General features: G+C 43.0%; 1 protein-coding gene across 1 annotated transcript in view; it reads right to left on the bottom strand.

Moving 5' to 3' along the window:
* Positions 1–21,890, bottom strand: part of ccser1 (coiled-coil serine-rich protein 1) — a 444,926-nt gene that overhangs the window by 275,657 nt on the left and 147,379 nt on the right. The window contains exon 7 of the mRNA XM_042337524.1: positions 8,947–9,058. Within this exon, the coding sequence (XP_042193458.1) occupies positions 8,947–9,058 (112 nt within the window). The remainder of the gene's footprint in view (positions 1–8,946; positions 9,059–21,890) is intronic.

The following is a 21,890-nucleotide window of genomic DNA, read 5'->3' as shown; positions in this document are numbered from 1 at the left end:
ATGGCGTCTTCCTACGCGAGTTATTCCAGCTTGGGAGAAACTTACTGAAATGTCTCAGTTCTCAAGCACCTGTGCCAGTCTGCAGTAAGCGAGTCGACAGTTTCCTGAATCTGTATCTGGAGCTGCCTCGAGAGAACAGCGGTCATTACACAATGTCTGAAACAAATAATCTCGTTACTTCCAGCACTGCTAAACATGGTCTTTTGCTTTATTTTGTATTCCAGAAATGACACAGAATTACACAGAGCGCCATGGCACAGGAAAAGGGCACTCGACCCAACTAGTCAGCGCCAGTGTTTATACTCCACATGAGCCCTCAACTAATTTCCTCTATTACAGCCTCTACTCCCTTCTCCCCCATCAAGTTCCTCTTCAATACATTCCCGTTTTTTTTTTCCTTCGACCACAAGATCTACATTCTCACCACCGTACGCTGCTTGAAGATGTTCCTCGGAAACGCCCTTTTAGATCCGGTATTGTTTATCTTATATTTAGGCCAAAAGTAATTCAAAGGGGAAGGGAGTTGAGGGAACTATTAATTATCATCACAATGAATACATTCCCACTGCAAGTACGCACACCAGCAAACACTTGTACATTTACCAACATAGGAAAAGCATTCTCCAAAGTCTTTTTCTACAGAAGTGTTCAATCAGACTGAGGGTCCGGACAATGTCTAGAGTCATAAATCTCTGGACAATAATGGCAGATTATGTTTCTGGAAGGCTAACGGCTTTGCCTCACTGACAGAGAGAAAAAAATATATAGTCGTGATGAATAATATCGTTCCTCTACAGATTTATTAATGCGTTGACCAAATGTAGCAATAGCATTGACTGCAAGATGCACGGCTTTTCAACAGACAGAGCAAGGTTGATTTATACATCGCTCTGTAGGAAAGGTCCTTTTTCCAAATCGGTAGGATTTAATTTAGCAATCATTTAGAAATCAGGGACTAAAAAATTTTTACTAAAAACCCATCGGATTTATTGCATTTCTGAACCAGTTACAGAGTTTAATGGTCATCGTTGGGTGAATCTGATTATGGTGAATTTGTAGCTATTGATAGCAGCCCACGTGATTAATCTAAGAGTTACAGATGTTCTTGATTGATATAATAACCAATGTAAATGTTTCCAGATGACTATAAATCCTCTGCAGTGGTTTTTGATTGTATGATTAAGCTGATCTGCGATACTCTTTCACACACAGTTAGCAGCAAACCCGACCTGAACACTATTTCAAACACAGAATTTGCAGGAACACAATTCTGCCAACAGATTTATCAACAAATTACACAGTACTTCACACCTTGCAGTATATCCTGTAACCGTTTTGACAAAATGGTTTGACAAGATGTTGTCCTGGGGTGAAAGGCGCTAATAATAATTCTTTGGCAGAGCACCTTTCATGTGCTGTTGCTCAGGGGTTAGAGCACTCGCCTCGCAAGCGGGAGGACCTGGGTTTGATTCCCGGACAGGGTGAAACATCGGGCAAGTTTCCTTACTCCACACACACGCCTCAGTTTACCCAGCAGTAACTAGGAACCCAGTTGTCAGTCGATTGGGAGTTCGCTTTTACGGGGATAATAATCACTCAAAAAAAAATTCATAATAATTTGGTCACTCAATCCACGACTGTTTGTGGGACACTGCAGTGCGCAGTTGGCTGCCTCGTTTCGTCCACAAAATGTCCAATTACGTCGAAACCATTCATGAGACGCCTCGACTGGATATACCCGAGACTGATCACTTCATTCCCATCTTCGGGCGGGTGGAAAAGTTCCAATGGAAAACAGAAGGTAGATATGGTCAACAATAAAAAAAACTGAACAAAAAAAACACAATCGATTCATTGCTCCTGAATTAAAAACGTTTCACTTCTTAATTCTTTTTTTTCCCCCCAAGTCGCTGCTCCTGTGAAATGAAATCATGCGAATCAGCAAAATCTAATTTTTCCCAACTTGAACCATTATTCTGTGGTCTGCATCGGCCATCTGCTCTTTCTCATATCCCCCTCACTGAGGTCTAGGCATCGACAGCTTATCCCACCTGTTCTCCGAAAATCAATTGAACGGTTTCATTGCATTTTTAAAAATAAATCAATCTGCGCTCCACACTTTACTGAAGATGAAACAGAATTAAGCAGAAACACATACGAAATATTGACACTTGGGAGCAGCTTATTAACTCTCACGTTTCCTATAACGTGTGGGCCACGCTCTTTACATTCTTCTCGCTTTGTACTGATACGACTTTCAGGACTGTTGTACGTCATCGTGAGACAGTGCCTGTCCACAAAACACACACAATCGCTCAACTTTACAGTATATCCCGTGAAGCACCTTTTGAGATGTTCTCCCGACGTGAAAGCCGCCGTACCAAATATAAGGATTATTATTATTGTTTTTCCACCCGCTCTTTCTCTCGTCAGCCTCTGCTGATATCCTGTAAAGTGGTTTGACTGCTTTTTGCGGTCGAAACGCAGCAGCCAGTACCCCCACGGCAATGTCCCACAAACAGCCACGGAATGAATGACCAATTTATCTTGAAATTGACATGCGACTTAGCTTTCAAATCTAAAGTTTGTTGAAGAACAAAGAGTGTACCTGTCCTCTCTCAGTCAGCTCCATTTATAAATTCCACTCACTCTCTCCTGCACATCTACTTCTCCAATGTATCGTAATTTGACAGTCACGCCATGCTCCCACCTCCTTGCGTATTCATGTATTCTCAATATAGGTACCGAAATAATCACACAAGACATTTCCAAGCGCTTCACAGCAATATACTGTGAAGTGCAGTAACTGTACGTATTTTGTGGGTGAACACCAATTTGTACATAGTGACATCCCACAAACAGCCATGAGTTAGATGACCGATGTTAACTAGGGGGTGATTGGCCAGGACACTGGGAGAACTTCCCTTCCCAAATAGTTCCATGGGATCTACCCACCTGAACAGGCAGATGGAAACTCGGTCTAACGTCTCATCTTTGACGACGCAGTGCACTCACACTCACTGCACTGGATTGTCTGTCTCGTCTGTACGCGTCCCAAATCCAGATGTGGGGCTTGAACCCACAACCTTCTGACTCGGAGGCGAGTGTCCTGCCAACGGAGGCAGACTGACACACTTCGGATGGTCAGCAACAGTAAATGGCTTATTCGTTTGCAGAACCAGGATGTTGAAGCCAATTAATGTGTTCGTTACATGGGTGTGATCAGCTAACGCTGTCTTTACCTGGGGCAGAACCTTGGGAACTGCCTTGGAAACCTTGGGGTCCGTAGGGTTCGTTCCCACACCACAGGTTATCCTTACCCATTATATGACTACAGACCTATGTAGTATTTTCTATCGTTATTTAGGTTAAACCCAATACAATTTACATTTGCCTTGCATATCAGAAGGATGTCTCAAAGCACTTGACAATGGCGTCTGGACACCTGAGCTGGGACTTGGGAGCCCAGGTAACGGAGAGAGGACAGATGACCTAAAGCACAGTCAAAGAGGTACATATTGAGAATAGGCTTTGTATGCGATTGAAGTTCTGAACAGATGATTTACATGGACTTTGCAGCACAGAAAGAGGCCATTCAGTCCAAAACAGACTGCGTCGCTCTTTATACTCAGCCTCTTAATCCCTCCCATACCCTGCTGTTCCCTTCTCCCTCATCTATATATTTGGATTGAACGAATTGCAGTGCAGAGGGCAATCTTTTACTGTGTGGCATCTTTAATAGCAGCACATGCAAAAGGGATTCTGTCCACTAGTATTTCCATTCATTGGCTATAATAAATCTTGGGTTATAGGCACTGTCAATTACTTTGACTCTCACAATCGAATGCCTCCCTCCCTCACTGAACGTTGGGAGTTCTATAGCGTTAACATACTTTTTTTCTGCAGTTCTGAATTTTGTCATTCAATCTGTAGACAAATACATCACTCTCTGTATCGTGTTTTAATTCAATGAAAATATCACAATGGTTTCATCGCGCTCGATGCAGGCACAGTGTTTCTTTATTATAGAAAGTACTTATCAGGATTCTACTGTATTTCCACATTGACAATATTCCACAGGTTTCCTGCTCCACTCCAAAATGCACATTACAATGAATTGGTACCAGCATCAATGTTGTGCACGACAGCTCAATAGTCCAGCTTGTCTAATAACATTTCACTTAAATGTACATTTGCCTTCAACGCCTTGGGATGTTCTCCCGATGTGAAAGACGGTATAACAAATGTAATTTATTGTTGTTGTTAATTCCACCACCTCAATAGGAGCCTATTCTGCTTTGAAATTATAATTTTCCATCATAGCTAAGACTCTGAATCTTATGGAGCCAGTCAATCATTTATTTGATGAACTCAAATTTGCATGAATTTATTCCAAAAATCGGCTGCAACTATATATTTCGTAAACTCTAGGCATTCTTCTTCCATTTGTTCTATCAGCCTGTATCGTGAGTGTGATCTGCAAAAAGCCAGGAGAATTTACTCCAATGCTTCAACTCATGCCAGTAAGCTCTGCAAACGTACAACAAAATCAAATTCAGCAATTACTGCGTTTCTTTCTGAACAAGCAGTGAAATCAGTTACATTAAGAACTTTAAGCCTCCGTAATCCTTAAGCAATTCAGCAGTCACGAGTTGGCTGCGGTAAGGTAAAATGCACCAAGCACACACTGAACATCTTCAGCCTGTTCCATCAACACTCGGACGCTTTAAAGAATAAATACATAATCTAATAATAATCCTTGCCATGAAGTGCATATCTGATTTCTATCTGGGTGATTGTTGGCCACTGAAAAAAGGACACGTGGGAGTTGCTAGTCAGCATATACTTACAGAAACATATTTAGATGTAGATGTCAGTATAAACTTAAATGTGTACAAATTAGGTCAATATATAGGGGACCACAGTCCCATCTGCCTGTTTAGGTGGTGTTGTGGCTCTGTGGGCGCCTATAAAACACACCTTATAGATCATAGTAAAATCCTGTGAATCACCCCGGACGTGAAAGACTCCACATCAAAAATGCAAGGATTAATAACACCAGGTCAGAGTCTAGGCTCAACAAGTCCATACCCAACGAGGGCAGTCTCTTTCTCAAATACAGCACTGTAACACATTCCTTAACCAGATCTCATTGTGTACAAGGGGTCTCTGTCCATGGCGTTAAAAGAAACCGGATCCCCTGCATCAAATGTACGTGTCCAACATCTGCCGGTCACCATCCAGGATGCGGAGGATAACAGTTACATTGGGACCAACCACTGCCTGACACGACACAATCTTCCCACCCCGGAAGCTTACCGTAGCTGCTCGGTGTATACTGCACTCGTTATGTGAGCGTGCTCAAATCGAGTACGGTAATAGGTGTAAATAGATCCATTTCCATCTACAAATTAACAACCCGATCGTTCAATCACATGCAAGGCAAACAATCACCGAAGAGACACATCGCAGAGTAAGAGCTAACATCGCAGACACAAACCTGGATGATACAGGAAACTGATTTGCACATTTTGGATTTAAAAACATGCAACTACAACAAGACATACTGCTGAAATATTAACGCGCGTCGATGCATCAGCAAGTTTTGAGAATGCTCAGGCAATGGATAGAAAATCCTCCGAATGGATCAACGCATCGTACAACCGCAGCAATGTGTTGACAGAACAGAACCGGTGGTTTGGGCTACAGGGTGCAATCAATGCACAATTACGCTGGGTTTACACCGCAGAGCAGATTGAAGGAGGCAGCTTGTGCTGTGGACTTTGTCCCGGTTAGTTTCGGAAGCTGTTTTCATGCTGGAGTTTGTGATTTTGTCACTGTCTGCAGATTGTCCCTGCTACTTTGGGAAGCTCCATACAGTCCCAAACGGTGGCTTTTCCCAGTGCTACCCTGTGCAGGTAGGTTGACAGTTCAGTCTGCTGTTGCGCCCAAATGTGCAAGCATTAATTTGTTGTAATTTTGGCACCTGCAGTTTTGGATAGAGGACGGCTGCTGTCACCGGAGGCAGCGGGAGAAACGGTTTAACATCTCTGGCATTACTACATCTGGGAGGCGGAATGAAGAGTAACCTCAGGATATAATGATAAGTAACGGTGAGGACAGCGGTTACTGTAAAGAAAATATCTGTTCCATAAATGGCAGTTCATATGGCCCTAAAGAGTGGAGTCCTGCAGCTTAATGGTTAGACGCTCACCTCGCAAGCGAGAGGAGCTGGGTTCGATTCGCTGGCAGGGCAAAACGTGAGGTAAGTTTCCTTACTCCACACGCCTCTGTTTACCTCGCATTAAGTAGGAACCATGTTGTTAGTCAATTGCTTGGAGGCAGCTTGATTCTTCTCTGGTCAGATGCAAGCGGAAACCCATCACCATGCTTAGGGATCCAAACCAAGCTGAGAATTCCATGCATTCCATGTACACATGGAAATCCCAGAGATAGACTGTTGGGATGGAACGCTAACTCTCTCTCTGGAGCGAAGCATCCTGCTTACCTAATTCCAGAGGGTATTAGGCACAGGTTGGCACGAGCCAAGGCTTGGGGACCCCAGAGCGTGCGTTGGCGTAACTGTTGGGAGTCTAACCAGCTAAAACCACATAGCTTACTATTTTTAAAGCACTGTCTATCCAGCAAATTTCAACAGGAAGGCAGCTTGAGAAGCATCAGCTCCAGGATAGACATGGCAGCTATAAATCACTGTCCTCCCTTCCCTCGTGGTCCATTGAAAGCTCTTTGGGGAGTCAACTGCAAACCCAAGAACTGTCAAGCCATTTTGTGATGGATCATTCTCTAATAATGGTAAAAACAGAGCCCTGATTTTGGTCTGAATGTACATACCATAGAGTGTCATTGCTCTGGCCCAAAGATCACACAATTGGTTCTGATCAGGAAAAACCTTCGGCCCATTTGATCTTTGTCCTTGCAGGACAGCAGCCCCCTACTCTCCTCCCAACACAGCATCCAACTATTTGTTTTAAAAAAAAAGTACGAATCCTGGAACCTGGCCCCAAACACCTTTCCTGTTGAGGACTTCTGCGGTTTGTAAAGCTTTTGCTTGAATTCGAGGATGTAAATCAAGCCCTCTGCTCCACCCCACAATATTGTTGGAAGTGAAGCGCAGGAGCTTGCAGTGCAACATTAAGAAACTGCGTAAGTGTCAAATATAAATCACTTTGGGACAGGCCTCCCCCAACGCAGCTCTTGATAATATCCTGCAGTTGGCTGCTGGCTTTCGCCTGCCTGTTAGCAGATTGCAGCTTTCCAGAGTTTCTTGGGACTCTATGGAGTCTGAACAGCAATGATGACAGTCCGAAATTTATGTGGTTACAAAAAAACAATTACCCTTACAGCGCACAGAAAATACAGTAACTGCGTGTTTTTCAGAAAGGAAACTCTTCACCTTTGCAACTCTGTTGAAAAGCAACGACATCAATGTAATTGGAAATCTTATTGCGGCTGCTGAGGTCTCAGCTCAAACCTTTGCCTGCCCGAATTGGAAGCAAAAGCAACTTGAATATCCAGAGAACTTGTGTTGAGATTCCTGCAGATCATAATGCGGACTGGGAAATTGGAAAAGGGCAGGTGAATAGGACTGAAAGGTTTGCTCTTAAAAGAGCCAGCACTGACACGCTGGGTATAAGACCTAGTCCTGTGTTGTAAATTTCACTGGTAGTTTACACTTATTAAGTGTACTAACAGTCATTATTAATTCGCACTTCGATCAGACATTCCTGTACGTTAGCAGTGAAAAGGTACCAATTAATTTCTAACAATGTCGTTTCGTACAACATGCCAACTTCCTCAGTTTCAATAGTAGGATAATTACATGAACGGCTCAAATGATTAATTTTGTTTCCTTTGTACCATTATCTGCTAAGGCACAAGAACAGTGTTTGTATTCAACGATCAACGAGACACATGTTAAGACCAGTTTAAAGCATACCCCTCTTTTGAACAGGTTGAACTAACTTGTCAACCAAATTTCCTTTCATACCCGACTTGCAGGCAGCACAAAGTGCCAATAAAGTGCTTTGGTTTACAAGAACACCAAACCTGTCTCAGAGACAAAAAAAAAAGTTTTTTTAAAAAGGAAAATACATAATTAGATACAGGGTACTCCCACCTTTGCCTACAAAATACAAAGTCACTACACTTTACAGTAAATCTTGTGATGGTCTTCTTTCCCTTCCCCCAACATGCAATATAAATGTAAGGGCTGTTATTATGTTATTATTAATCAGGTTAAACTGAAGGACCGGATGAGAAAAGTTTCTCACGTGGCATTTCCCTCATCCAATATAACAGTTACGTCTTCGCAGAATTCAATAAGTTCGGTCAACCGTGACCTTCCTTTCATAGATCCGTGTTGGCTGCTCTTAATTATATTCTTCTCTTTCCTGTTTCATCTCTTATTATGAAAGCATATGCAAGGTGTGAAGCATCATGTGAGGGTTAAAAAAAAAAACACCCTGAGATGTCAAACACCTATAAACAACACAGTAATGTACCGTGGTCCATATCCAAACTGGTAAGGAATCACACCTCAGAATACAGAAACAGGTTGAATCCTAAGCTTCCACCACGTACCCCTTGAGGTCAACTGCTTTTGTGAAGGTTAAACTGACCACGATGTCAAGGGTAACAGGGCTTGCAGGGAACAACCTTCCACCAGTGTACGGGAGGCACTCAAAGATGACATACAAGAACTACAATAAAAAAATGACAACCAGAATACAAAGTACATATTTCTGTATTTGTCTCTCCATCAATGTTACCGCTCAAAGCATTAACAATGCTGTCCCCTGGGGTTCCGCTTCACCGTTATTCTCAAAACCATACCGATATTTTCATTCGAGCCCAAATGACTATTTTTCCTAATTAGAAGAGCGGGTAATCAGGAGAATGAAGTGCACAGTGGGGTTAGTAACTCACTCTTTTGGAGCGTCTGGGACTTTTGGTCCTTCGATTTTCATCTTCCGCTCAACCGGTGAGTGCAGGATTTCAATGCACGACTTGATGGACTGGTTTGAGTCTTCACGGCCCACTGCAAGGGGAAAACACACAGCAATCAATATCACTGTGCAAAGATGGCAAAGGGTGAAAAAAAAATACATGAGAAAACGACACGAGAGGCGGTATTCATAGCTCAAGCCTGGTTCTACTCTGATCAGAGAAAAAGAATCACCCTCATCTCTAATGTTCAGCAAAAAAAAACATCTCTACAGACCGATTTGAGCCACTGTTGTACAACAGACGTCATATGGGTTTGCAACAAACAAAAGGTTTTCCCTTGTTTTTGTAACTCAACTCCTACCGCCGACAGAAACTACCGTCTTTCAATTAAGCCGCAATCAGTTGTGCTGTGACTTACTCAGTACCTTATCCACACTTAATTTGAAATTACGTTACGCATCGACCACAACATTTTTATGAGCAAACAAAATGCAAGCAGGCTGTTAATAAATAGTGAAACACAATATTATGAGACAGACTGAGAAGTTGTTTTCTTTTTAAAGTCAGCTCGGCACAGTTTAGTACTGTGAATAAATTGAAATGCCACAATGAAGTGTTATATACTCAGTGCTGAGAATACCAAGCCAATAATTCTCGTCCAGATAGCAATGGGCTGTGATGTTGGGTACTGCTCTATTCTACAAAGGGAAATTAAAATAATGGCAAGAACTGGCTAAGCACACTGATACTTCACCTAATAATAATAATAATAATAATCCTTGCATTTGATATAGCGCTTTTTCGCGTCTTCTAGACGTCTCAAAGCACTTCACAGAATATATTATAAAGTGAATTGACTGTATATATTTTGTGGGCGAAATGCAGCAGCCAATTGCGCACAGCAGTGCCCCAGAAACAGTCATGGATTGAGTGACCAATTTTTCTTATTATTGTTTATTTTTTCTTGAGGGATCATTATCAGGTGCACGGAGATTCCCTGCCTCCATTGACTTGTCCATCCCTCCATGTTCTATCTTTGCCAAACATGTCACCTTGGATTCAGTTCAGCTCCAAGAAAACCTCATCTACCTCCTCTCCCCCAGGATGATGGTTACTAGTTCGTCAGGGAATTAGATATCAATGTGTGAGGAAAATACATTAAAGGGCATGAGAAAAGACCATGGTAATGGAGTTCACAAGAATGACCTGGTTGACGAAGGCCTTTAAGTCCATCTGATCTCATCCCACCCTACTGTCCTCCCAACCAGCATCTAGCTGCTTTATAAACAAATTCAGTGGTCTGGTCTTAATCACCTTTTCTGGCAAAAATTGAAGTAGCTTGTTCCAGTGGCACGCTCATAGCAAAACAGACAACTTATCAAATGGACCAAATTATCTCCTCCTGTGCGGTAAACGTTATGCGACTATGAATTGTTTTGGTGTGTTGTCGATCAGAAGCTGCAGAATGTCATTGATGGTTGTTCCTAATCAATATTATTAAAACGTCCACATGCCTATGCAAAGCAGAAGCACATGCAAAACCATTTAAGAGCAAGCCAGAATCACAGCGTCTTCACACACAGAACCATCTGCCTTTTAAGACCCTTCACGGACTTGTGAGGAAAGGTGAACGGCATCAAACTCTTGGCTACCAAATTACACGTTTGGTACAAATCCCCCGATACAAAAAATATGACACAGGCACTCCCAAGGCCAGTGATTCTGGCAGCTCAGCTCATCAAAGGAAAAGGAATCTGCTGCAATGTGCATCTTCATTATCAGCCTCGCTCAGAAGCTCACTTATAAAAACGGAGCACATTCTGTGGACCGAGAGTGCATGCAGACCCCATGGTGCTAACAACCATACTTGAGGCTATTTCGGTAATCACATAAGGAAGAACCCATTTGTTTCCAAGTAGCCTTGGCTCCCGCTGAGCTGATAAGAGACAAGGATAAAGGGCTTACAATGAAAGACCATGGCTTCTGCTCTTCACACTTATTCTGATGCATTGTGTGAGGGAACGCGCAGCCAGAGATGCCCACTGCTGTACATTTACCACCCTTATTAGGCCTTGCTCAAATGTTGGGCTCGCGCCTGCAAGCGACCTGGAGTAGTTCGCGAGCAATTGCTAAGATAATAATATTTTGGGTTCTATAATAGTGTCGCATTTATATGGCGCCTCTCACAGAGGTTTGCACCCCACAGCGCTTGACAGTGGTGGAGCACAACACCAAGGAGGAGCCAAGAATGAGGGACAGAGGAAGAGCGTTCCAGAGTTTCGGGGCGTAGTGGCCAAAAGCCCGATCCACCAATCGACTAGCAACCGGGTTCCTGCTTACTGCTGGGTAAACAGGAGCGTGTGGAGTAAGGAAACTTGCCCGACGTTTCGGCCTGCTGGGAATCGAACCCAGGTCTCTCACTTGCGAGGCGAGTGCTCTAACCACTGAGCAACAGGACTCCACTACAAACGAAAGCGACATTAAGTTCCCGGCCACAACTTAATTTGGCTTTTCACTTCTCTCGGTGGCTCGTGGCCTCACCTCCGGCACTTCTCCCGAACAATCACGTACCTCTCAACGGCACCCCTCAATTTTCTGCAAAACCAGCGAATTTCCCTGCGCGTTGGGAAAGGTTTCCGCAATTTTCTGTTGGCCCTGCTTACGACACACGCTCCCAGAGGGACACAAAAACAGGAATAGGCATTCAGCCCTTTAAGCGTGCCACACAAAAAAAANTATATTTCGTGGCACCTTTCTATTATCAATTCTTTGCCTTTTCTCCCCATATCCCACTGAATATAATAACATGCAAAATACCTGCGCATCTCCTCCCGAAGTATGGACAACATTCTATAACATCCTGGGACAGTACGTCCCACGTTCTCTCAAGCGTTTGTGTGAAGAAATATTTTCTTGATTCACATTTAAGGGTTTTAGCTCCAATTATAACAAACATTGAGTCTGAACAAAATCCTCAAGATCAGATGGTGGCCAATTCTCAATATAAGTACAGTAGCATATTGCTGCGTTATCTTCTATAACTTGTGATAAAGCCAATCATTCATTGAGCTTTCTGTTTGGCTCCAAACTAGGAAGCATCACTGAGGATCATCGATAATGCTCATCCTGTGCTTCAGATGTAATATCTTTTAAAGGTTATATCCAGTACAGTATCTCCCCTTCCATCAGGTCGAAGACAGAAAAGATCCCACCGAGGCTGAAAGGAGCAGGCGCAGACAAGATAAATCACAAATAATGATTAAGTGGTGTTAAACCTGGGTATTAAAGGCCTTTTAAGGTATTAAAGATTGAATGAGGAAAAGGACACCAGATATAAAGGGGTTTGCAGTCTTTAGGTCCTGGGGAGAAAATAAGCTGGTCACTGCAAAAGGAAAAGAATATTTGGATTTGCTTTAAGTTTAAGTTAATAGGTTAACAGCATAGACTGAATGAGTCAGACGTCCTCTTCCTGTTCTGTAATTTCTACAATCACTACTCAAAGTACCGCACTATGAGAAAGAGCGGCAACATATTCTTTCTGTTTTTGCTGCTTTTGCTGTCTTTGCATTTTGAATACATTTCTGAAGATCGACCCAGGAGAGCATTTGAACTATTAATAATCCTTACATTTGATAATCCTTACATTTGGGTTTGCGCCTTTCGCGTCAGGAGGATGTCTCAAAGCACTGCACAGGATTTATTGCAAAGTGTAATGACTGTGTATTTGTAGGCGTTTAGTGTGTAGCAAGAAAACACCAATCCTGCACTTTACCGATCAGGGACCTCTTATCCAAGAGACCTGAAGTCGCAAAGAAAATATTTAGCAAGTGCGGCAGTAACAACAACATGTAGAAACCTAAAATAACCCTCGCAAGCCCCCCCAAAAAATATAACAAGCTGAACAAAAAGAAACTACGTGCGTGTCTGAAGATTGGGAGCCACTGTGCCGGCTGAAACATTGTGTTTCAACATTAATATGAATTGACAGGGATATAAGTGGACTGCAGGTCAGACACAAGTCGAACATGTCACGTTGGTTGAGGCCTCATCACTGCTACTGTTGATTCGGAGAGTTCAATGATAATGTCATTGCCAATGCCCTCTAAGTTGGATAGAAACAAAAATCGGATTGCTATGCGCTCAGGAGCATCCACTGAAGTAAACAAGAGATCAAGGAGAGTTATTTATGAAGGGAAAATGTAAGGAAGCATGTTGATACTCGTCCGCTTCTCGGTATCCTTCGTTCTAGCTAACAGTACATGTTTCACAGCGCTCAAAAGCAACTGCGCACGAACCAGGGATACAACACACTATAAAGAGCCTATACCACTGAAACATCTCAAAAAGCTTACCTGTAATTAACCTGTCGTTACGTGTAGCGCACGTGTAACTGTAGGATAACCAGCGACGACTTGCACACGCTTTTCCGCACAGCCTTGAAGCGTACGAACAATTTTGCTGCAGAATTGTCAGCCAGGATACCGAGAGCAACTCGCTTCTGGGAGTAACGGACCTTGGGATCAACTCTCCGTTATTAAGACGGTAATGAGGCAACTTTGGTTGAAGGCTGATGTTAACTCTCAAGTTGCTTTACATCACTGCTATAACAGTAGCTAATATTCATTAATTGTATATGGTATATAATATATAGGGTATAATAAACATTGCCAGAATGTCCAGTGTGCCCAGAGTACAATAGTGACTGTTATTCTCTGTCCTACGGCATAGGTATTAAGGCAGTGCCAGATTATCAGATGGAAGTTTCTCTCAGTTTCTTGGCCAGCCATCCACCAAATAAAATTAGTCATTCACTTCATGTCCGTCTGTGGGATATGGCTGTGGGCAAATTAACCACTGGGTTCAGCTGCAAGATACACTGTCACTTCACCCTCACAGTAAGTCCTGCGAAGCATTCTCTTGATATGAAAGGCAATATATTAAATGCAAGGATTATCATTAAGTGGATGCAAATTCAATCAGAACTTCCACTGAATTCAAATCTGATCATCAGTAAATTCACAGACAAAAGCACTCAGAAGAATTTCAACGCAATGCAGTAACCGATGCTCCTGAAACCCAGCGAAAGGAAAGGGCGAACATTGTGGTCAGTAAATATCTATTCCAATGATTAAACTGCCCCCAGTGCTTGGGTTCAGTTAACATTGCTCAGCGCTAAATTCCATTACAACGTGCCTTGAGGCATGCTGTGTTGCCCACCCTAACTTGGATCGCAATGTTGTGCCACACTCTTATTATTTGTGTACAGATCACAATTGTGCTCAGTTTAAACTGAAGCCTCGTCTGCCTGCCTCCTTATCCTTCATTGTGCGAGAAGTTAAACCGAGCCTCTTGCCGTTCATCCGTCTCCCAGTTCAGGTGGACCTTAAAGAGCCTGCAGCAACATTTGAAAAAGAAAGGGAGCTACTCCTGATGCCCCAGCCAGCAATCCTCCAGATTAATAGCTCATTCACTTTACGGTCACAGTGGCTGTCGAGTTTGCTTGACAGTAGTTCCTTGGGTTCACCCAAAAAACACGCAGTCGCTACGCTTCACAGTATATCTTTTGAAGCGCTTTGAAACACCCGCCTGACCCGAAAGGAGTTACAACGGGCATTGACATGAACATGCAAGTTCTGTAACAATGACCAGATTATTTCCCTTTTTTTTACACCGTTGTATTATATTCATCATTGCAGAGGATGAAACAGTTCTTGGGGAATTGAGTGTCAGTGTGACTAATGCTTGCTTTATGTTACATAGACACCTCAATGCTGGCCAGCTGTTATCCACTAGTTTCAGCAGCTCACTCATCTTTCCCATTGAATTGGTACCTGTTTCTGTCCTGATTTGTCAGTATGTCTTAATTCTTTTCATGGAAACTACTGCATTCCAGGCTTGACTACGCAAACTCCCTGCTTGTCGGCCTCCCCAACTCCTCCCTCCGTAGGCTGCAGATCATCCAGAATTCTGCAGCCCGTGTCCTCTTCCACACCAGGCCCCGCGACCCTATCACCCCCATCCTCGCCCGACTCCACCGGCTTCCCATCGCACAGAGGATACAATTCAAGATCCTGGTCCTCACCTTCAAAGCCTTCCATGGCCTTGCTCCCCCCAACCTCTGCAACCTCTTAAGCCTCTATCATCCTGCCCGCTCCCTCCGCTCAGCGGGCTCCGGCCTGCTTCACGTCCTTCAGCCACTCTATCCCCACCTTCTGGAACTCCATCCCGCAGTCCCTCCACCTCACCCCCTCCCTTGCCTCCTTCAAAACCCACCTCAAGACCCTCCTCTTCGACCGTGCCTTCGAACCTGTTCCAATCATTAATTACCCTCTGATTAAAGAAAAGCTTCCTGGTGTCTGTCCTGAAATTGTCCTTTGTGATAAATGTCTGTCCTCTTGTTCTGGTGTCTTGGTGCCCCTTATGTATTGTTCTGGGTTTACTTTTGCAATCCCATGGGTTGAAAGCTGTAATTGTAGAAGCATATTGAGCTTCTGAGTGAGTTCAATACCGGAAATACTGCAACTGGATTCTGACATGTATTTTTATTTGAGCCACAGTCTGCAGACCCCGGCCTTAAATGGACTTATTCAGAGCTTAAGAGTATTCATTCAACGTTATTACACAGTGCGCAAAAAAAGACACTGCAACAGCAAACTCCATCACGACCAGAAATCTAATACCGAAAATGCATAGGGGCACGCTTCATTGACTTTTTTTCTTATTCTTGCCATTGCTCCACTCCCAGAACAAAACAAACACAGCAACTCTCATCACTAAGGACAACCTGCTGTGTTTTGTCAAAGGCAACGTGCATTTTGTTCCATGCTCCATGGTAACAATCAGCAGTACGAAGGACATTGAATGTTCTGTTCATTTTGTGCGGACAGGCAGGGGGATGATCATCAAGATTTATTAATACAGGAAAGGTCAACACCATGAATAACATCGCGCTCCTTTACGAGGAAGATCCAGCAATTGGTGTTCCACGCAGATTTGCATTGGCTCCCCCCCAAGCCTTGGCTCTCGCTCAACCTGCGCCTAATACTCTACGGAATTAGGTAAGCTGTCTGTGTCAGAGAGAGAGAGAGAGAGAGAGAGAGAGAGAGAGCGCATACCATTCCAACAATCTGTCTCTGGAATTTCCATGTGTAGGTGGGATACATGGAGTCCTCAGCTTGGTTTGGATGCTCTTAAGCAACGGTGATGGCTGACAAGAGGTGCATGGAGTCAGTAGAACGAGGATTAGACGAGGTGGCTGATGTGGAGAAGAGCAGCAGGACAGTTGGCTGAATGCCCTGTGTATGTGCCATAACATTCTATGATCCCTTCCAGCCCGTTGAGGATTCATACACTTTAGACAAGTACCAATCAAACTAATGAACTTCTGCAGTGCTTCTTTTTTTTCTTAAATAAACTCCCTCTCACGCATTCAACTTGCGACTGGGGAAGGTTAGTTAAAACTTCTGGTTGCAAACCACTGTTCTGCACTCAAAAATCAAGCAGGACGCTCTTTTAAATGGGGTGAATAGCAGTTCGACCCGGCGAGTGGTGGATTCATGCCATCCCCCCCCCGCCCACCACCCCACCAACATCAGGATCTACTCTTCTAATTGAGGCTGAGACTCCAGTGAGGTTTAATCATTCCGTTCTTTCGGCCTGAAATATATACTTGCTTTTCCAGCGCCTTGGGACGTCCTCCCGACGTGAAAGGCGCTCAATAAATGGAATCTTGTTGTTGTTGTTTTCTTCTTAAACATGAAATCTTTTAAATTGTTTCATTTCAAAGATTCCATGTGATACGCTCGTCCCGACAGACATGGTTCCACGTAGAGTTTGAGTCTTTTCCGGCCAGCGAAGCGGTCGCTTTTTTTTTGCAAATTGGAACGAAGTCCAATATTACACAAATCGGGTGCTCTGATATCTCCAGAAACGAACAGCGCCCATTGATGCAGATACAGTCAGAGGCACAGAATAGGGCGGTGGCTGCAAGTGACAGCTCACGCGCCCTGCCATGAAGTAAGTTGCAACGCTCAGTTTTGTGCAGGCACCTTGCAGGCGGTTTGATATTTGACACAGTTGACATGATGGAGGCACTAGTTAGCATTCACTTCATCCCATTGACAGGTCCCGCTAAACATGTGAGCATTAAGATACTTCCAGACTCCCCGGAGTCCATCCTTTCGTGCTTCAATTGATTACTAAATTTGTCAGTCAGGTCAGGATTTATTACATCAAACATGATGAGAGCGAGGGGGGGGTGGGAGGGCGCGGAAAGTAAATCAGCCTTCACTGGCCACAAAAGACATGTAAATGTCTAACCATATCCGTCAGCGTAACGACATAACACGGGATCTTCAAAAGGAAACATTTTAACAGGATTTCACCTAAAGAAGCAAATGCACATTTCGGAACACAGGGATGTGGGATTGGCAAAAAAAGACATTTTAAATAATCAAGCGTTTGATTAAAATAATATTTAAAATAATCAAACCTTTTTCCTCGATTTTACAAATCCCTTTGCAAACTTCACAAACTGGATTCCCGAAGTGATGAAGTGAATGGAACTCCCGGAGGAACATTCCCTAAACCTGAACAGTCGAGGCATGATGATCAGTTAAGAGATCAGCAACCGAGGACAACCTGGCGCAGGCAACGTGGAGTAAACATAACGATTAATAATAAGAATAGCTGTCATAATAATAATAATGATAATCCTTGCGTTTGATTTAGTGCCTTTCATGTCAGAAGGATGTCTCAAATTGTTTCACAGTATTGTACTTTAAAGTGGAGTGACTGTGTTTTGCGGGCAAACATATGAAAGCATGAAATAGGAAAACCCAATCAACAGCGATATTATCTCAGAAAGCACATAACCCTCTTGTATATCTATGTCCGAGATCTAACAGCTTAAACCAGATTGTAGCACCAGCATTGCCTGGTATGGCAAAGGACCTTAAGTAATAACCAGTCGTCAAGCAATGAAACCAAAGAAGAATCTGTGGGAATTTCAACAGTGAGAGCCTCAAATCACAACAAAGTATAGTCCAGCAAAGGCCTGTCCCACCGAACATAAAATCTGGGGTCTCAGCCCTCCAACAGTGCAGACATTAGCCGTACACACACGTAACCTGGTGCAAAAATTTAAATTGCAAATTATGAATTAGAAAAAGGGATTTAAAAATAGCAAGGAAACGCATCACTTTCAATCACTTAATCACTTTCGAGAGCACTTGCGGAATGAATTGGCGCCAGCAAGGAAAAGAGACTCTGGATTAGTTCAAACACCAGACTGTCACTTTGCGCTTGAATCAGCAGGCCACGTTCCCTTTTCCACTGTAGGTACCACTCAATCATATATAGTACGTCCTCATTAGAATGTAATGATAATAGTAGCTCTTTCAGATGGACTGCAGCAGCTTGCTGTAACCTAATCACCAATCAAAAAAAAAACAGAAACCTAATTAGCCTTCATAAAACTTTACAGATATCACTGTGCAATTATCCTAAGATCTGCAGTCTCTCCAAAGGAAGCCTATTAGTGCAGCATTTATATTGGAATGACCATTCTGATTCAGATCCATGGTGTGTGCTGTTCTTGCTTCAGTGCATCTCAGCTCCAAAGAGCAATAATACCTGGGTTTCAGTTCTGATATTCTCTTCTGTCAGGCAAGTAAAACGTGTTCTTATGTGATCGCTAGCGTCCCAATAGCACATATTGGGAGATAGCAATAATCCATGGGCACAAGTTCATCGTCTCTGCTGGTGCTCCAATGCAATGCTGAAGATGTGTTGCTTTGTTACTGCAGGCATCTGGGCTGACATTTTGTATTGACCGATTAAGATATCTAATCGTTTAGAAAATAGTGGCCCGCTCAAATATTTAATAATAGCTCTCAGCTCACCCGTTCAAAACAATGATGCAGAATAATTAACACACTGACTGCTATATTAGTCTCATTGCACTTTACAGAACATCCCGATATGAAAGGCGCTACATCAAATGCAAGAATTATTATTTTTTATCAGCACTTAACTGTACCATGAGAACATTTCCTTGCTTAATCCTCTTCTTTCTGAACTAAAATCTTTCTCTAATATATCTTTACAGGAAGCAAATATATATATTTGTGTGTGGTGCGATGCCCAGAATGAAACATAGTCCGAGTGTAGTTAGAGTGGCATATTTTAAAGTGTCGAGCTTAACTTCAGAAGAATTGTATTTGAGAATGCTACATTTAACGGTGCTTGCCAACTAAGATCACTTATCCTGGCAAGGACCATTAAATGTAGAATTCTCAAAACACACACGAGATACAGGGATAAGGCAGGTAAACGGCACTAAAAGGATTGCTCTTAAAAAAGCCGGTACAGATGCAATGGACCAAATGGCCGTCTTCTGTGCCGTCAATTTTTAGAGCTCTAGGATTCTCCATTAGGGCTTTAGCTCACAGAGCTGAGGGCGTGCCTCAACTTACGAGTAGAGTGGGGGGGGGGGGGAGGGCGGTCTAAAATGACATTTTATAACAGGATTGATAACCCGGGCGGCTGTCTTGAAGTTCAATAAGAGGACGACACGCTGGGGAAGCTAAATAGTGTTGCAGGGAGTCAACAGAGATGTTTGCCGCAGACACCAGCGCTGACTGCCCCTTTTTTCTGGGCTGAGCTTTCAGGACCCGAACACAAAACTCTTCATCGCACGCAGCTCAACGAGCAGCAACGAAAGTCACCGTACCGGGCTTGCGACTTCAGGACATACATGACACGCAGTTGCCTGTCGCGGCCAGTGCGGTGGAATCGACCTCGTGCGGTGTAAACAGATTGAATCCCGAAGGCCAATTACGGCTCCAAATGGAGTGGAAGTTGAAGCTGCTCTGCGTTTACAAAAAGATTGCATCAAAGAAGGTTTGCGACAGGTTTTCAGGCTCTGCCCCGCTTGTGTGAGGGAAGTGCTTTCCAGTTTATGGTATTTAACAGCACTGCGCTAAATCGGGGTCATCATAACTGTATCAACACTTTGTTCAGTCGATAAACGATGCTAATTGGAAACGAACAAGCTACAGCTCAAATTAAGTGTGCAATCTGAATCGTTCTACACAGAATGGCTTGCAAGGTAAGCAAGTTCCTCGATGCACAAGTTTCATGTCCTGATGAAATGAATCACTTCAAGAGATTCACATACGCACTGAGATCTTTATTTTCTAAATGCCGCAGAAGTATAAACAGCCAAAGGGATTTTTTTTTCAACGGATCTACCCTCAATGATTTCATTTGCTTTATTCCTCAGACGTTTTTGAAATCACTGGTTTACGACTGTAAGAGCTGCAGAATCTATAGTGCCTGCTTCATCATACTTCCTGGTTCTGAAAGATTGCATATTCACAGACTATAAGTTAAATGGACCCAGGTGAAAGAAGCAACTACAGGAACAGACTGCATTGATCAATGTTAGAGCAGTCCATCTATTGCAGATCTGTCTTCCTGCCCGCTAAGTGTGCATAATTGTCATGCATTCAGACAGGAGAATGGCAAACGTTACCATATGAAATGGGTTATTGATTGGATATCAGTGTGCGCCTGTAGTTTTTGAAGGCCTTGGTTACAGTTAACCTTTATACATTAAGAAAACAATTCAAATATACAACCAGCTGAAAAATATGGCTCTCCCTTCCCCTGCACTCTAAGGATTGACTCAGTTCTGACGAAGGGTCTCGGACCCGAAACGTTGAGTCACTTTCCTTTCTCCGAAGATGCTGCCTGACCTGCTGTGTGTTCCCAGCCACGTCTGTTTTTGTTTGATATCGCCATAAGCGTTTGAATGCATAAAACATCTGCCAAATGGGAACAGGGCAGTAAGACCAATGCAGCGTTGCATTCTCAATAGCATCCACTGTTTGAAACGCAAACTATTGAAACTATTGGCAACCACTGTCAACATCATTCAATATTAAAATCTAAAGAGAGGTAGAGATGAACAAGGTTCGCCAGCTCATCATCCCACGATGCTCAGTCTACTTTCTTTCCTATACAGCTTTCTTAAAGCATTCTGGTATCCTGTCCTCTGTAAATCTTCTCGGTAATCCTTTCCAGACATTAATTACCTTCCATGTGAAATACATTCTGTTTATTGCCTTAAAGGCTTAAACAAAAATTGGCTTTTGAGTCTTCTCTTATTACTAAAATTACCTTTATTTGGAATTTAGTTTCTCTGTCTCTTTCAGCATCTTGCATTACCTCTATGAGGTCCCTTCTGAGACAACTCTTTTGAAGACTGAACAAGTTCTACCTTATCAAGTTGTTCTGCAAAGATCATAATAATCCTTGCATTTGATAAAGCGCCTTATCACGTCTTCGAGACGTCTCAAAGCGCTTCACAGAATATACTGTAAAGTGAATCGACTATATTTCGCGGGCGAAAAGCAACAGCCAATTGCGTCCCACAATCAGTCGTGGATTGAGTGACCAAATTATTATTATATTTTGGTTTTTGAAGGGATTATTACCCCCGGAAAAGCCTATCGATTAATAACATGTAATTGACTCATCCCTCTCGCACTCTCACTTAAATCGCGATGCAAGTCACTCGGTGTGCACTGTGCATTAAACTGCACCTACAAATATACTTTTTGCTAAAAACTTGCAAAATAGTCGACTCCTTTCAACTGTGGGGTGCTTTAGGTGTAAAATAAGGGGCTAAACAGGCTTGCTTCATGGAAGCTTGAAGACTTTGGGTTCAACCGTTATTGATGCTTACTTGTTTTTTTATTTTTATTCTGTACAGCTCTTTAAAACCCAGAATAAACAGTATTCAAATGATAAGACTGTGACGCGTCAATAATTCATGAGCAGCATAGGCCAGAGTGAATTACGAGGCATTTCTCCTGAAAGTGGTAAACCCAGGAACGTAATACAACTGGTGCAATATT

This window comes from Callorhinchus milii, unplaced genomic scaffold (assembly GCF_018977255.1).
Source record: "Callorhinchus milii isolate IMCB2004 unplaced genomic scaffold, IMCB_Cmil_1.0 Scaffold1, whole genome shotgun sequence".
Lineage (NCBI taxonomy): Eukaryota > Metazoa > Chordata > Chondrichthyes > Chimaeriformes > Callorhinchidae > Callorhinchus > Callorhinchus milii.
The sequence above is the reverse complement of the archived record's forward strand: the minus strand, read 5'-3'. Positions and strand labels throughout refer to the sequence as shown.